The 13933-nt window shown below is 38.0% G+C and overlaps 1 protein-coding gene across 1 annotated transcript in view; it reads right to left on the bottom strand.

Annotated features, from left to right (window-relative positions):
* The window catches only part of ACSS3 (acyl-CoA synthetase short-chain family member 3), a gene marked incomplete at its 5' end in the record, with an annotated part of 171505 nt that overhangs the window by 2135 nt on the left and 155437 nt on the right, over window positions 1-13933 (bottom strand). The window contains 2 exons of the mRNA XM_005884178.2: window positions 639-814; window positions 901-1000. Of these exons, the coding sequence (XP_005884240.1) occupies window positions 639-814; window positions 901-1000 (276 nt within the window). The remainder of the gene's footprint in view (window positions 1-638; window positions 815-900; window positions 1001-13933) is intronic.

Genomic DNA, 13933 nt, shown 5'->3' with positions numbered 1-13933 from the left:
GCTTTACGGAATGATAAAACAAACTGTCCTGTTAGCAAAACTAATGGTCCTCAATGCTACTTTTTACAGAATTCCTCTTAAGACTTTCTATGTGCCTCTATAAAAATAAAATGTTTTTTGCATTTGCACTACTCTACTATTAAAATATGTATATCTCAGTATGTACAATCTGCAGACAAATTTTAAAAATTCATATGCTTGGATCAGCCTAAAGTTTCCTAAAATAATTTTCACTCAATACAATTAGCATATGTATCAATGCAAAGAGTTAAACAGGTATTGCCAGCCTTAATTACTTGCTTTCTCACTAACAGCCATTAATGAATACAATGAAGGAAAATGTAATGCAATAAAGATTGCATTTCCACAAGTTTGATTGGATTTAACTAACATTTACTAATAGTAATATTTTCGTATATTCTCAAAACATATGATTTTAATTAATCTGTGGTTCTCCAAAGCCATGATTCCTACAGAGTGACTATGCAATTTCTCACTTAACATTTTAATAAGTGCTATTATGTGTATTTTAGGGATGCAATTCATAATTGAGAACCATTTTTAAGAACTTTGCTGATGCCAAAGAAATGGGGATAAACCATTTCAAAATTCAGCATTAAACATCCTTGATAATTTACCTTATAAGGCTTGCCATTGACAAGGGCAGACAGAGCTGACCGGGGAATTTTGCCAGATCTAGTTTTGGGTAATTGTTTGACAAAAACTGCATTTCGAAAAGCAGCCACAGGGCCAATGCTCTGTCTAACGTGCTTCACAATTTCTTCCAACACTTGTTCCTCGGTTGTATTGATACCTAGGGAGAAGGTCAGATGGGAAGCAGTGAATTAACCTTAGTTAATCATTCAGGGCCCAAACAGTCAGGGTGGACAAAGCTCTCACCTTTTCTCAATACGCAGAGGGCTAAGGGGACATGCCCTTTCAAAGGGTCTTCCTTGCCAACAACAGCGCAGTCAGCCACGGTGCCATGGGAAAGGACTGACTGTAATAAGGAAAATCATTCATTTAGTGCGTGTGTGTGTGTGTGTGTGTAAATTATTTTAACTGGGAAACTAAGTACATGTCAGATAACTCAAAAACACATATCTGTCTGTGTGAAAATTACTACTAATTCACAATTCATATCTTACTACTGGTGTGAATGATTAGGATCCCCACCGTAGTCACTCACTAAAGGCTGACAGTAATTAAGACAAATTGTTTAGTTCACCTGGAAAGTAAGGGATTTGTTTCTTCATCTCAATTGTTTATTAGTAAAGTCAGGGAAAATATGCAGGATACCACAGGTTAACCAATTGCAACAGGTCTCTGAAAACAGAGCCTCGTGGTGATTTGGCTTTAGTGGTGGCAACCCAAAGCTCACCTAGCAGGAGTCCATGGCAGCCCCAGGACTAAAGACGTAGTGCTTATATTTTTGCATCTGTTACTAAGCAAAGATTAAAGCATTTCTTTTCTTGAGTGACCACCCAACCAGAGAAGACTTTCCAAAACAAGAGACTGGACATGGAGTGAAGCCCTGACATCAAGGAATCACATTGTCCAGGAGCCGTTTTCATATGCTCGCCCGAAGCTCTCAGTGTCTTAAAGAACAAAGAAGCTACCTATCTGGAATCACAGGAACCAGCTGAGTAAACCACAAGAAACACAGAAGCTTAGGGTATAAAAAGCCATTTCTGCTATGATGGGATTTTAAAAATTGAATATCCAAAAAGTTATTTTCTGAAAAAGTAATACATAGTTCAGTGACTGCAAATCCCTAGTGACTAGACAAAACAGTGAACAAGATACCAACAGTTCATTTAGAAGTTCTCATTCTTTCTCCCAGTCATTCATTCAACAAAGATTGACTAAATACCTCCTGTGTTCCAGCCACTGCACTAGATTCAGTGGTGAGCAAAAATAGGCAGAGCACGGTCTCATGGTGCCTATGGCCTAGTAGGGGACAGCAATATTAACAAGCAAGCATAAATATTTGATTATCATAAATCTCTAAATATAAAAGTGTAAGGGCTTTGGGGCATTAATTTGTTTTTATATGTGAAATAAAGCAAAAGTAATCAAGTTGGCCGAAGGATATGGATATCAGAGAAACCTTCCCTCCGGAAATGACAATAAGCTCAGGTCTAAGGGATTAGTAGACATTGATTAGGCAAAGAGGAGGGAGCCCTTGGAAGGATTGTGCATGTACAGTCACACCTGAAAGAAACCAGTGTGGCTGGAAAGCAGGCGCACAGCTGAGAAGACGAAGCTGCGGAGGTGAAGAGAGGCTGTGCAAAGACTTCCAACTGTAGTTTTGGCAGCACTGGGATGGTAATAAAGCACTTTCAGGAGTTGAGGAAGAGATGCAAGGTCGGATGGATTCTTAAAATTAACTTTATATTTTAGAGTAGTTTTAGGTTCGTAGAAAACAGCAGAAGTACAGAAAGCTCCCATATACTAGTACCTCCTGCTCCTGTATACCAACAGCTTTCTCCACCATCGAAACCCCTCACCACAGTGGTATATTTGTTACAAGTGATGAACCAACATTGACAAATCATGATCACCCTAGTCCATAGTTCACTTTAGAGCTCACTCTTGGTGGTGTACATTCCATGTGTTTTATGACATGTATCCACCATTATGATATTTTTCAGAATGGCTTCACTGCCCTAAAAAACCTGTGCTCTGCCTGTTTACCCCTCACTTCCCGCTAACCCTTGGCAACCTATGATCTTTTTACTGTCTCCAAAGTCCTTTTCCAGAATGTCCTGTAGTTGGAATAAAACAGTAGATAGCCTTTTCAGATTGGGCTTCTTTCACCTCAGAGTGGATTTTGAAAAAACACAAACTTGTTTCATGTGGAGAATAAATAGAAGATTGTTAAGAGTGAGTGTCACAGTTTGCAGTGAAACCACCTAAGAGGCTCCTAGAGTAGACCAAGGATATGGCAGTTGGGACTGAAGATTCTAGTTTATTTAGAAGTAAAATGGATACAGGTTCTAAATTGGATATGGAGCACAAAGAAGCGGAAGGGTTAAGAACGATTCTGTGCATTTGTTTGAGCAGCCGGTTGGATAGTGATGTCAATTTCTAAGCAAGAAAATGCTACTGAGGACTAGGCCTGAGAGGAAAGATCGTGTAATAAGTCTTGGAGACTTACTGAAGGAGTGTTGAGATACCCAAGCCAAAGCAGTTGGAGCTGAGGGAAGTTTCAACCTGGAGATGCGTATTTGAATAGCATTAATATTAGATGCTAATGAAGGCTGTGGACATGGACAAATTTGAGAGAAAGCAGTGAGAGAAAAAAAGTGAAAGCCTTAAGGCACTGCAATAAGCTAATGGCTACACACACACACACACACACACACACACACACACACAAAGCAGATAAACTTGACGAAAAATGCACAACCAGAAAGGGAGGATATAAATCAACAGAGTCTAGGACATTTCACTTTCAACTCCCAAACTTTCCATGAAGAAACTTTTTTCTCTTTTGAGTAAGCCAAATAGAAAACGAACATTCTCTCCTCCAAGCTCCTGGAAAACTCAATAAACTGCTAGAATGTTAGGTATAAACCTGGTGTGCTACCTCACACGGCCCTAATTAAACATACAAATCAACCTTTCTCCTCTATCCTATTGTTAGCATCCACTTTGAAATTTTGAGTTGCAATGGTTCTCATCCACACAGGTTTTGACTTCTATAGTGTGGAGGGTAGAACTTGTTAAATAAATGGTTTCTATACTACATGTTTTATTAACTTCATTGCTAAGGTAAATACATCCACGCCCTCTTTCCATTAGCTGGGCCTGACTAAAAAGCTTCTGCAAAGCGCATACTCGACCATGCGATGCCATGTTCTCCCACTGCTTCAATATGAACTCTCCGATGCTTCCAGCAGCTTTCCCATTTGTTAAGGTCTTATTTACTTTTTGGTTTGTGTGTTGAGAGTGAAGAGTGAATTTAACTGCCAGAGATTTGTTTGGGTAGTCAGTACAGTCTGTCACCAGTTCATGGAAGAGAATACTTTGTCTGTGGCAGGTGGGATATGGATGAGATGGGGTCAATTCTGTAATTCTGAGTTACTATTCTTATTTTTATGAGTAGAGAAAAACAATTTTACTTGACTAACCAGAGTTAAAATTGTCAAAAACACATTTATGACAGTGTTCACTGGTGCCATGAGCCTCTGTACCTGAGTTTTTGAAGTGCCAACATATCAGTTCAAATCACTGTAAAAAAATCAATCCTTCAGCTATTTTGTCACCTAACCAATATGATGTGATTTTAACTAAATTAAATGACAAAACTTCTAAATTGTCATTCTTTCACATTGTCATTTTAAGTTCACGACGTTGCCTTCCTCAATCTTAGTGTTTTTAGAAGTAGATGGGAAAATGTTGACTGGGTTTCTATAAGGTCAGGGAGTATTTAAAATCAGAAGCAATACATAACACAGTTCTCTATAATTTCAAAGTTTCCCATTTTTTCCAACTGTGTATAAATTCTTAAAAATCTGTGAGAGACAATCCCTTTCCATAATTGCATGTCATCTGTAAATGAGGTTCATTATTATAGTGGATAAAATATTATATTGATTTATCAGTGTTAAAAAGATACCATAAAGGAAAGGAGGCAACCAACTTCCTATGTTGGCCCCACCAACAATACTGACATGCCAAATAATGATTTCAACAACTGAGTCATTATAAAAGAAAACATCAAAATGTGCCTTGCCAACATTTGAGGGACATAAGCGAGCCAAATGTCCTGTGAGGAAAAACAATTAAAAGCCACGTTTGTATATTCCCTTTGTATAAATTCTATGACGCAGCTGTAAAAAAGAAGAACCTCTTATCCTTTGAGACAGCAGGGAGGGACCTGGAGAGTATAATGCTAAGTGAAATAAGCTCAGAGAAACACAAGTATCACATGATTTCACTCATATGTGGAATCGAGTGAACAAAATAAACTGATGAACACAATAGATCCAGAGACATAGAAACATGGAACAGACTGTCAAATCTCAGAGGGAAGGCAAGGATAGGGGGTTGGTGGAGAGAGTAACTGGGAAACTTACATGCATATATGCATAACCCATGGGCACAGACAGTGGTGTGGTGAAGGCCTGGGAGGGGCAAGTGTGGAGTAGAGGGAATTGACAGGGGAAAAGAGGGTGCATCTGTAATACTTTCAACAATAAAGATAAATTTTAAAAAAAGAAAGTGACTGTGAAAGAAATAAATGAATAAATTAAATTCTATGACATATCTGTGGTTAATAGGCAAATCCCCCCTAAAGATATAACTTAAATGGTAATTGTCTCACCAAAAGTAAGTATATAAATAGGTGATGGTAATAGGTCTGAAACATGTCTGTTATTCATTGTTACAGGTGACTGCCACTTTTGTGTGACTTTTAATGAATTAAAAGGTTGCACCTTTAGTCGGCTACCTTACATCAGCTCCTCAATACTTTGTTGAGTATTTCCATTTAAGAAAACATAATTTAAATCAAGCACCCCGTAAGATGTGAGAAGTTGAAGAAGATGAATGCTTCTTCATTTCCTCTGACATTGGAGTCATCTAGAAAATTGCCATATTTTGCATGAAAAGTCTGCCCACAACTGTGAAAGAGAACCAAGCACAAAGGACCACACTGACGCCTACTAATTTTGGCTCAGAAGAACTGAACAAGCAGATTTCAGATCCAATTTCCTTAAGAACACCTTGAACTTCCACCAAAGTGGCCCAAATGCCCAACAAGATGCTAGGCTTTTAAAGATTAATCAACTGTTCGAATAGATATGATTATTACTTAACAGCTACAGAAGGCCTCACATGTGTTGGGATCTTCAAGGATAATGTGTTCTTAAATGTATAAAAGCTCTCTTAGGACTCTACTTTCTTATGATGAGGACAGAAAATAACATCGGGTTTCCTGAAATGTTTTGGGTATAACAATTTTAATAGAATTTCTGTTAGATTAAGTCTTATTTTTATTTTGAGAAGGTGTAAAAGCACAGATATTTTCACCATATATAAAACAACATTCGGTCCACTTTTAATTTCTATAAATGAGACTTCCAAGAGATTAAAAAGCTCAAGTCTTATTTTACAAAGGCAAAATGAACTCTAGCATTCACTACTGAGAATCCTGGAAAAGCATTTAAATATCCAGTAAGGTTTGGGCACTTTCATAAAAGCTGTCTATGGCATCCATGTTGTAAACATTTCACATGCATCTTAACTGTCACTGTATTAAGCATTTGTGCTAGGAGCTAAGAAAAAGCCAATAAGGCACATTAGTTCATAACTCTCTCCAATTGATCCCAATATAGAAAAGACAAACCTGATAGGAACTGAGATACTAAATTTCTTATTAGACATAAATATGAATGAAAACGTTAACCATTTAATTCATATAAAGGCTTGAAGGCTGAGAGTTGTCCTGTTAGGTTCTGTAAGTACTCCAAGACTCGGTGACAACATTCCTGTTAAATGCCATTGATTCCAGCACAGTTTTTCAATTTTAACTGGCTATCTTTTGCCTGGATCACTCTGCTGTTACATATTGTGATAAATATGTCAGCAGAGACATATTAAAGTATAATATATATTTAAATAGGTTGATACTTCTCTTTTCATTCTAAAAATAGAACAAAGAATTTTTATTGATATTAAGATCTGTGCATATGTAATCTCATATTTTGATTAGCTGAGTCAGCCATAAATGCAAGTAAATACTGGAAGTAATCTCCTACAAGCAAGAAATTAAAAGTTCATAGAACCAGAACGATCTTTTGCCAGCACACTAAAATACCTGAAGCGTAAATTTCAATTTCAGGTTATCACAAAATCCAGAGTCAGTTAAAAACAAGATAATATTGTGTTTGCACATAAAGGTCACATATTCCAAGCCATTTTCTGAAATGCTTTTCTTTTACTCAAATATAGTAAATCCTCGATTCTGTGGACCTCTATTTAATGGTCTTCGGATTTAACAGACAATATTTCTGCTCCATATGTCATATATGAAAATTAAGACCCTGTTAATTTTAAAACACTGTTAACCAAAATTTGCTAATAATCAAGTTAACAGGTTATTTTTTTTGTTATTAATTCACTGTTGTTTTTAACAAATTTTAGTAACTAGGCTGTATGTTGGAAAAAAAAACACTGTAGTAATTTCTCCAACATAAATATTACATATCTACAACCATAGTCTACAAATTTAAACCCAAGAGTCACCACTCGTAAACAATGTTCAGCGAATGATTAGCACACGTGGTCACACCACACTGTGAGCGGTAATTGGTTCTGTTGTCACATGGTGTGACTTTTTGCAGCAGTTTTAACACTGCTCATTGATATTCCCATGCCATGCCCCAGATGTGTGCATTTGTTTCCTCAGAGTGACTGGTGAAAGCACACATATACTAGTCCTAGTCAGTATACATTTAAAATTACTATAATACATATAGGAAACTTTCCTGTGGAATTAAACTATTCATACACACTTAATTTTAATTACACAAATGTGTCTACATAAGTAAAAACAGGTAAACTAACTCATCTATCATTTTTTTTAACATATGCATTCAGAAAACCTACTCTATTATATAACGGATTTTGGCTTTAATGGACACCCCCTTGCCAGAATTAGTCCATTATATGGAGCTTTCACTGTAATTTCTCATTGTTACTTTTTTTAAAAGTTACTTGACAAGAAGTAAGCTATTAAATTTAGGCTGAAGATAAGTACGTCCTTTAAATAGGTGATCATCTTTTAATCAAAGGAAGGGAACTAAGCTTGGATTCTGCATACTCTGACCCCACTGCATTTAAATCACACTACTTTAGATATTTGCTTTCATTTAAACTGCAGTTTGCCCCACTCTGTCTAAACTACCCTCTGTTTGGTTCTAGAGAAGACAGAATAAAGACGTTCCACCTTATCACTTCCACTAATTGTAATGAAAAAACTCTAGGGTAAGTTACAGATCAGAAAATTCTATCCAAACATGAAAGACAGCCTGATAGTGAATCTCCTGTTTTGTTCAGTGGTTTATTGGTTGCTTGGTTGGCTTGGAGGGTTTTACATTTTTGTGTTTTTTGTGGTTTGTTGGTGGGGTTTGCCTCCAATATATTCTGGCCTGGGTGCTAGAGTAACCCCAAATGTGCCAATGAATACAGACCAAAAAAGCCCAAGAAATGCATACTGTGTCTAGCCAAGGGTCCAGGAAAAGGAAGCAGAGATGCTGGGACACATAATCTTTTTACTTTTATCCTCCCTACTCCCGATGAACACCAGCAAAGAAGCAGTGCTCTCTTTATCCCTACAGAACTGGAGCAAGTATGTTGTCTCCACACACCCTGCACCAGGAGAGGCTGGGGAGATTCAGTGCCACTTGCCTCCCACCAGCAGCCACCCAGTCCCTGGGAGCGGATCCCTACTGACTTGCCTTGCTCTATACCAGGTGAGTGCTAGCAAGGATGCAGAGTCCCTCTCTCTCCCCAGGGCCACTGTACAGAGAGACCTTGCAGGACTGAGCACAAAAGCCCCAGCTCTCTTTACAAAAGAGCAGAAACAGGAGCCTTGGGAATCAAAGACAGAGGAATAGATCATGTAGAGGCAGGAAGCTAGAGAAAAGGATATTTTAATGTAACCATGCAGAAACTTCATTTCTTTAATAGGATCTTTTCTCCTATCTTTCCTTTTGACTCAAAGTGGCCTCATCCAGGATCCTGACTTAGCTGCGTCCTTCTCCTGCAGGACCACTCCCTTCCTCATTAAGCCCTCAGGACAATGAGACCCTGGTCAGCATTAAACAATCATAGGAACAAAGCCTTGGGCTATTGACTATTGACCACAGAGAAAGTTTCAATCAAACTAAAGGTAACAGCTAGGCCTCACTTGTGTCTCAGCTCCAGACCCAGAAAAGTGGAATGATCACATTCCTGCAAAACCAGATGAAGCTACCCATGGCTGACAACAGAGATATCAGGACTAGATGCACTGATCAGCTACCCCCTACCCTAGCACCGACCAAACAGTAGACACCATGACCCTAACTCCCTTAGTCACCATGATTAATGCTTTCCCCTATGTAACCACCTGGTGGAAGCCATCAAAAGAGGTCTTTGAGCATGAGCTCCCCTGTGACTCTGGGTATGGCACCATTTCCTTAAAGATAAAACTTTACTTTCTTGGCTGCAAACTCCTGTTCACACTTGCTTGGGCTTTGATTTGCACAGGCAAGCAACCCCCTTTAGTTCAGTAACAGATTCAGCACAGAGAAGATTCTGAACACTTAACTTTCAGATTGACCTTCGGAAGAGACACATGTGAGATGAACTAGAGTAGCACTGCAAAGGCTTTGAAAACTAAACTGACGTTGAAAGCACAGTCCACAGAAAGTGGGTAAGGAGAAGGGTCTGATCTTGACTACCTGCTAAAATAAAAAATCATAAGAACACAAATCCAGATGGTTTAAACAGAATCCAGAATATCATAATGTAATATTCAAAATATCCAGGATAAAATCTAAAATTACTGGACATTAAAAAAATGAGGAGAAATTAATAATTAAAAATATAGAAAAAATTTAAAAACAAAGAAAAAAAAAACGAGGAAAAACGAAATACCACTTAAGAAAAAAGACAAGATGACTCAAATATTAGAATCACCAGACAAATATTTTAATGCAGCTTTTACAACTGTGGGGGAATAAAACTTGCATGAATTTCTCCTGTAAAAACCTGTAGCCTCTTGAGAATTTTAAAATACCGTGAGAATTAGAGTTGCAGATATTTGTCTAGTTAATTGCCCTGATCTAACAGGATAATACCATTTTTCTAGTTTCCCTCAGAGGGCCAAATGATTATGGCTTAATCCCTAGGTTAAACTCCCAAGGTGCAAGGGAGACTGGCTCACTCTTTTCCTAGATATTTACATGTCAAAAAGATGAAGCCTCAGAAGCATTTCTAGGTTGCAAAGGTTGAAGACAAGGGGTTATCTTGCTCCAGGAGAGGTTTTATTTACATATCAAAGAGTTGAAGTTTGGATTCAGGCCCTTAGATTTCCAAGAAGACGCTTCCAGGAGGGTGAAAGGTAGCTGCCTCCTTCCTCTTTATAAGCAGAGAAAAATCATTCTCCTTATTTCTCATCTAGGGAGTGTCTGGCTACTCATGTAGGGACATTTCCCATCAGCTCTCATGGGTCACCTAGGATTAAGATCTGCGGTAAGTAGATAATGACACACTTATTATTAAGAAATCTATCTTTTATCCAGAGCACATCTTTGCACATTCAGGATAAAAGTAACAAATGGCCCAAGAAGTATGGGCAAACACTTTTAGAATAAATGGAAACAAAATTTCTTAGGAAAAAAAACAGAAGTTACAGAAAGAACCAAATGACTTAAAAGAAGACAGAAAAGCTGATTTGGGGGGAAGTGAAAAGAGAAAAGGCAAAACAAACAAACAAAAACAGCTAATAACTAGTAGTCATAAATATATCAATCATTAATTAAAATGTAAATGATCTAAAGACACCAGTTAAAAGATAAATACTACAAGATTGGATAAAGATAAAAAACAAGATCCAACTATTTCATATCTACAGGAAATCCATAGGAAGCATAATTATCCAGATAGATTAAAAATGAAAGAATGGAAAAAAGATAGATGACAATATTCTATAAATATTATCCATAGAAGATAAAGTTGCTATATAATTATCAAACAAAACTAACTTCCGAACAATGAATATTACCCTTTTTAAATCAATATACAAAAACAATAACGCATTGCAACTAAGTGAGGTTTATCCCAGCAATGAAAGGCTGAACAGTTGAAAATTAATTAATATAATTCACCATGTTAACAGGATTAAAAATAAAAGCTGCACACTCATATCTATACAGGCACATAAAGCATTTGACAAAATTCAACATTCATTTAAGATTTTTAAAAAATTCAGCAAATTAGTAATGGAAGGGAACTTCCTCATTTGATAAAGGTCATCTATTATAGAAAAACCTATAGGTTATAACATTCTTAATGTCAAGATACTAAATTATTTTACCCTATGATAATGAATAAAACAAGGCTGTATGCTTTCACTACTCTTATTTAATATCATATTGGAAGTTCTAGCCATTTCAAGAAAGGAAGAAAAAAAAAAGACATTCAGATTGGAAAGAAAACACTAAAACCATTTCTATTCACAGACATTAATGTCCACACAGGACATCAAAAGGAATCTACAAAACAAAAACAACCTAAAGTAATGAGTTTAATAGGATCACAGGATATATATCAGTTTATAAAATCAATAGTGTTTTTATGCACTAGCTATGAAAATTTGAAAACCCCCCAAAATTTTAATTTATAATAGCTAAAAATATTAAATACATAGGTATAAATCTAACAAACTATGATCAGACTCTGTAAATTAAAAGTACAAAATGTTGATAAAACCTATCAAAAAGACCTAAATAAATGGAGAGACATACAAAGTTTATGAATTGGAAAATTCAGTGTAGTTAAAATAACAATTTTTCCCAAATCAATCTATATAGATTTAACATAATCCTAATCAAAATTCATGCAGGAATTATTGTAACAATCCAAAAGCTCATTCTAAAGTATATATAGAAAAAAAGAAAGAAAGTCTGAACACCCAAAACATTTGTGAAGAAAAAGCAAATGTGGATATTATTCAACTTTAATAAGACATTCTATAAAGCTACAGTCTGAATACAAAATAGTATTGATGATAAAGATAAACACATAAATCAATTAAACAGAAGAGATACTCTAAAAATAGGCCTACTCAAATATTGTCATCTGATTTTTGACAAAGATGCAAGGGCAATTCAACAGAGAAATACCAGTCTTTGCAACACATGATGCTTGGAATAACTGACATCCATATTTAAAAAACATAATCCTCCATGTACATCATGCATCATATACAAAAAAATTCCTAAAAACATAAATGTAAACTAATATAAAATGCAAATCCATAAAACTAAATGTAAAATGTAAAACTATACAACTCTTAGGTGAAAACAGAGGAAAAAGTATTTATGATATTGGGTTAGAAAATCATTCTTAAATGCAACACCAAAATCAAAATCTATAAAGAAAAAAATTGGTGAATTAAACCATCTATATAATAAAAGCATAAGTGACCATTAAGGCGGAATGACCGGAATGACTGGTCGCTATGATGTGCACTGACCACCAGGGGCAGGTGCTCAACGCAGGAGCTGCCCCCTCATGGTCAGTGTGCTCCCACAGGGGGAGTGGCCGCTCAGCCAGAAGCCAGGCTCACAGCTGGCGAGCGCAGTGGCAGTGGTGGGAGCCTCTCCTGCTTCCGTGGCAGCACTAAGGAGCAGCCAGCCAAGCTGTAAGGAGCCTGCCACTAAGGAGCAGCAAGCCGAGTGGTAAGGAGCGAGCAGGCAGGCAGTAAGGAATGAGGGATCTCGGACATCCCCCATGGGGTCCTGGGCTGCGAGATGGCACAGGCCTGGCTGAGGGACCTCCCCACTCCCCCAGTGCACGAATTTCATGTACCAGGCTTCTAGTGTCAATATAAAAGACACATTTGCTCTGTTAAGAACACTTTCAATAGAATAAAAAGACCAGTCACAGACTGGAAGAAAATATTTGCACATCTCATATCAAGGAACTTGTAACCAGAATATTTAAAGAACTCTCAAAACTTAACAATAATAAAACAACCCAATTTTTAAAAAATGGGTGGAAGATTTAAACAAATATTTCACCAAAAAAAGATATAAGGATGGCAAATAAGCATATGAAAAGATATCCAACGTATTAGCCATTATGGACAAAGAAATTAAAAGCACAATGAGATACTCTTACATGTCTATTCGAATGGTGAAAATAAAAAATAATGACAAATACAAGTGTTTATGAAGATGGGAAGAAAGAGGAACCCTGGCAATGCTGGTGGGAATGTAAAATGTCATGGCCATTTTAGAAAACAGTTTAGCATTTTTTTTTAAACCTAAACATACACTTATCATATAACCTAGTAAACTATAGGTATTTATCATAAACCAGAGGCCCAGGGCACAGATTCATGTACGGATAGGGTCCCTCAGCCTGACTTGAGCCCTCTCACGATCTGGGACCCCTCGCAGGATATCGGAAACCGGCAGTCCGATATCCCCCGAGGGATGTAGTAGTGCGCAAAGTGGCCGGGGAGGAGCCGGAGCTGGGGCGGGGTGCCGCGCCACTCCACTCATCCCAGCCCCACTTGGCCTGTTGCCTCTGCCTAGCACCCGTTGGTTAGCTGAGTGGCACTCCCGCTATGGGAGCACACTGACCACCAGGGGGCAGCTCCTGCATTGAGTGTCTGTCCCTGGTGGTCAGTGCGCATCATAGCGACCAGTCGTTTGGTTGTTTGGTCATTTGGTCGCTTAGTCATACAGAAAAGCTTATTCAGTTGAAATTTATTAATTTACTAGTGGCCCGGTACATGAAATTCATGCATGGGGTTTGGGGGGGTTCCCTCAGCTCAGCCTGCACCCTCTCCAATCGAACATCCCTCTCACAATCTGGGACCGCTGGCTCCTAACCATTTACCTGCCTGCCTGCCTGATCACCTCTAACCCCTCTGCCTGCCTGCCTGATCACCCCTAACCAACTCTCCCCTGCTGGCCTGATTGCCCCATAACTGCCTCTGCCTGCCTTCCTGATGCCCCTAATGCTTCTCCCCTGCCGGCCTGATTGCCCCTAACTGCTCTGCCTGCCTGCCTGCCTGATCACCCCTAACCGCCTCTGCCCCCGCCACCGTGGCTTTGTCCAGAAGGATGTCCAGTCTATCTGGTCTAATTAGCATATTAGCCTGTTATTAATATAGACTAGAGGCCTGGTGCACAAAAATTTGTGC

Source organism: Myotis brandtii, unplaced genomic scaffold, assembly GCF_000412655.1.
Source record: "Myotis brandtii unplaced genomic scaffold, ASM41265v1 scaffold82, whole genome shotgun sequence".
Taxonomy (NCBI): domain Eukaryota; kingdom Metazoa; phylum Chordata; class Mammalia; order Chiroptera; family Vespertilionidae; genus Myotis; species Myotis brandtii.
This window is presented reverse-complemented; position numbering and strand designations above follow the sequence as displayed.